General features: G+C 43.0%; 1 protein-coding gene across 1 annotated transcript in view; it reads right to left on the bottom strand.

Annotated features, from left to right (window-relative positions):
* Nucleotides 1-1754: 1754 nt before the first annotated feature.
* LOC311243407 (uncharacterized protein) overlaps nucleotides 1755-3745 on the bottom strand; it is a gene marked incomplete at both ends in the record, with an annotated part of 77765 nt that continues 75774 nt past the window's right edge. The window contains 2 exon segments of the mRNA XM_084332633.1: nucleotides 1755-1847; nucleotides 2309-2402. Coding sequence (XP_084188759.1) covers nucleotides 1755-1847; nucleotides 2309-2402 — 187 coding nt within the window.

Below are 3745 nucleotides of genomic sequence, written 5' to 3'. Positions count from 1 at the left end.
ACCAGTCACTACCCAGAGCTATGTGGCCGGCTGGCCGCGTAAGCAAAGTGATCACCGGTGCCGATGGCAAGGTCCGAGCAGCTGAGGTGCTCGTCCAAGGGCGAACTTACACACGACCCGTGGCGAGGCTAATAGAACTGCCCAGACTCCCAGACACTATCGATGACGACCATGACCCCACGACTTTGTGAGTTGACTGACCCTTACAGCGGACCTTGAGTGGTAGACAGTGCGGTTAATCTGTCTCTGCTTAGCTAATTAGGTGGGACTAATTAGGGGGCGGCTGTTGTGAAGGATCAGATTAAACCGAATATATATATTTATTTATGGATATATATTTAATAGTATTTGTATATCGTTGGATATCCCTTGTATATTCCTTGTACATATACACTGAATATCCCTTTAGTCTACTAACAGCCCATAATAGTTTCATTCTCTCATTGGACAAGAACTTGGCGCCAGCAGCCAAGCCCCTTGGTTCAAGTTCAATCGTGCCGACGAACATGTCGTTACTAGCCCAGTTCCGCGTAGGAATACGTCTGGCGAAATGCGAATGGTACTATTTGTTCACAGCGCATATATATATGGCGCAAGTAAAGTAGAACTTTCTTTTAGTCCCTTAGCCCTTAGTTCTTTACCCTCCAACCTAGTGGCAAGACGTTAAGCCTCACCCACGATACACGTGTGGTGCAGTATGGTCAACTTGGCCTCAGAATGGCATTGAGACATCGTGTGGATTAATAGTTGAATTGTCATAGTTTGGCACTATACCGTCGAGTGGGACGTATTTCTATTAAGTTAATAATAGTCTATTATGTATGGTGCATCGTTCGGTTAGAGTTATACAGTGAGTAGTACCCCCATCGTTTCCTCGCGTTATCTAGAGTCTTAACCAGGCTGGGCAGACCACGTGTGGTGCTTTCATCCGAGGAGTTCTGGGCTAGGACGAGTGGACCTGCACATTGGATTACCTTACCCGGACGACGGCGAGCCCTACACGGCTTGGATTATCTACTTGCTTTGGGTGCTTTGATTTATGCCATGGATAACAGCCAACACTGGTGAGTGTTGGAACTACCCCCCGAGAGGAGTCCAGGTGAGACGGCACTCTACCCCGAGTGAGGTCGCCTCACGTCTCTTCGTTGTGGACCGGCAGCTACCGTCTACAAGAGGGCCCAACTGTATTCATCTGTGGACCAAGGTTCTGTGGGCACCGTGTTCAGCACTCTGAATTCTCCCAAGAAATCGTTGGCCAGATGGGATATCGCCGGCGGCTCTCCTAACCCCCCCCCCTACTGACTTACAACCAGCAGGACCCCCCTTTAGTATATCCAGCTATAATCATTAAGTACCATCGCTATAGTTCCCTAAAGAACCAGGTTGTATACTTGCTTCCTGCGTAACCAGAGATTGGACATTCAATGTTGATTTGCCTACGAATACTCATTTGCCTTACAAGTGCATTCAAATCATAAATGTCATTAAGTGAACGTTGTATATACCCTTTGCTATATATTAAATATTCGACTTATACATTTGTGTGGACTTGGTTTCATGGTGGGAAAGTGTTCATCATATCTATATCATGTACTGTGTGGCCAGTAGTTAAAGTACATAAAGCGGTAGTGGTTTAATGATACCATACTTATCAATACAGTCAGGGAATTGTACCCCTCAGTTACATTTACTATTAATAATGATAATAATAATAATAATGGTCATAATTAGTACAGCTATGATGGCAGGGCTGTTCATGTCCTTGTATTCTGGCTGGGCTGGGTCTTATTGTCGCTGGTAGCTCTCTTCATCTGGTACGCCACCTGCGCTGCCTCATCAGAGAGGGTCTAGAGAGAAAGAGAGAGTCAGACAACTCACACTTACTTCACTTCATGTTTATATATGTGTCTGTCTGTCTGTCTGTCTGTCTGTCTGTCTGTCTGTCTGTCTGTCTGTCTGTCTGTCTGTCTGTCTGTCTGTCTGTCTGTCTGTCTGTCTGTCTGTCTGTCTGTCTGTCTGTCTGTCTGTCTGTCTGTCTGTCTGTCTGTCTGTGTGTGTGTGTGTGTGTGTGTGTGTGTGTGTGTGTGTGTGTGTGTGTGTGCGTGCGTGTGGCTGCTGGTGGTGGTGGTTCTGTCTTTTCCCTCTCTTTTACTCACTCATTTCCTCTTTCTTTCTTTCTATTTTTTTTTCTTTCTCCCCCCCACACTTTCACCTTTTAGATGAAAATTATGATGTTAGCGGACTGATGCAGGAGGTTTCCATCCGGAAAACGTACATTTGTGGAGTTAGACTGGTGCCCATCAGTTACCGTAGATTCTGCAGTGAGGTCATCACAGATGGTTGTCATGGTGTCAATCCAGTTGCTATAGATATTCTCCTCCATAGGGATGGGCCTCTGTCCACTGGAGGGGAGAGGGGGAGAGGAGGTCAACCCTTAAACCCTTAAAGTATCATGGTATTTTCATCATTGATTGTTGTTCCACCATTTGATGGAAAAACCATAGTATTACCATGTGTATCATGGTTTAACTTGGATTATACTATGGTTATACAATGGTTTAACTTGGATTATACCATTGTATTACCACGTGTATCATGGTTTAACTTGGATTATACCACGGTATTACCATGTGTATCATCTTGGATTATACCATGGTATTACCACGTGTATCATGGTTTAACTTGGATTATACCATGGTATTACCACGTGTATCATGGTTTAACTTGGATTATACCACGGTATTATCACATGTATCATGGTTTAACTTGGATTATACCATGGTATTACCACGTGTATCATGGTTTAACTTGGATTATACCATGGCATTACCACGTGTATCATGGTTTAACTTGCATTATACCATGGTATTACCACGTGTATCATGGTTTAACTTGGATTATACCATGGTATTACCACGTGTATCATGGTTTAACTTGGATTATATCATGGCATTACCACGTGTATCATGGTTTAACTTGGATTATACCATGGTATTACCATGTGTATCATATATTAACTTGGATTATACCATGGTATTACCATGTGTATCATGGTTTAACTTGGATTATAAAATGGGTAGCTCAAATCAAGCAATCTGATAGCCATGGTATAATGAGCGTATATCTACAGCTATGATTCTAATTCCTTTTCACAAGTTAGTATCGCTCCACACCCGAGGAAAGAAATGCTAGCCTTGTTAAAAGAGACGGTCATTGTCTACGGAGGAGACCCTTAACTGTGATATAATAACGATATACAATGGCCTGTTGTGAGCTATTGCATAATTATACCATGCTATAATTTAAGTACAAAAGTAGTACCATGAAAACTGAAAACGGATCTATCTATCTATCTATCTATCTATCTATCTATCTATCTATCTATCTATCTATCTATCTATCTATCTATCTATCTATCTATCTATCTATCTATCTATCTATCTATCTATCTATCTATCTATCTATCTCTCAATCCTACCTGATGTCTTTGAGCATCTCTCTTTCTCTCTAAGACACACGCACATTCACACATGCACTCACACACACATGCATGCCTGCACACTGACACACAAACATATACACACAAAGATTCAGTGTATAAACACCCACACACATGTGCGCAGACCCTCTCTCTCTCTCTCTCTCTCTCTCTCTCTCTCTCTCTCTCTCTCTCTCTCTCTCTCTCTCTCTCTCCCTCCCCCCCCCCTCTCTCTCTCTCTCTCTCTCTCTCTCTCTCTCTCTCTCT

This window comes from Notolepis coatsorum, assembly GCF_963971535.1.
Source record: "Notolepis coatsorum genome assembly, chromosome: 1".
Lineage (NCBI taxonomy): Eukaryota > Metazoa > Chordata > Actinopteri > Aulopiformes > Paralepididae > Notolepis > Notolepis coatsorum.
Note: the sequence above shows the minus strand (reverse complement) of the source record. Positions and strands in the feature narration are given on the sequence as shown.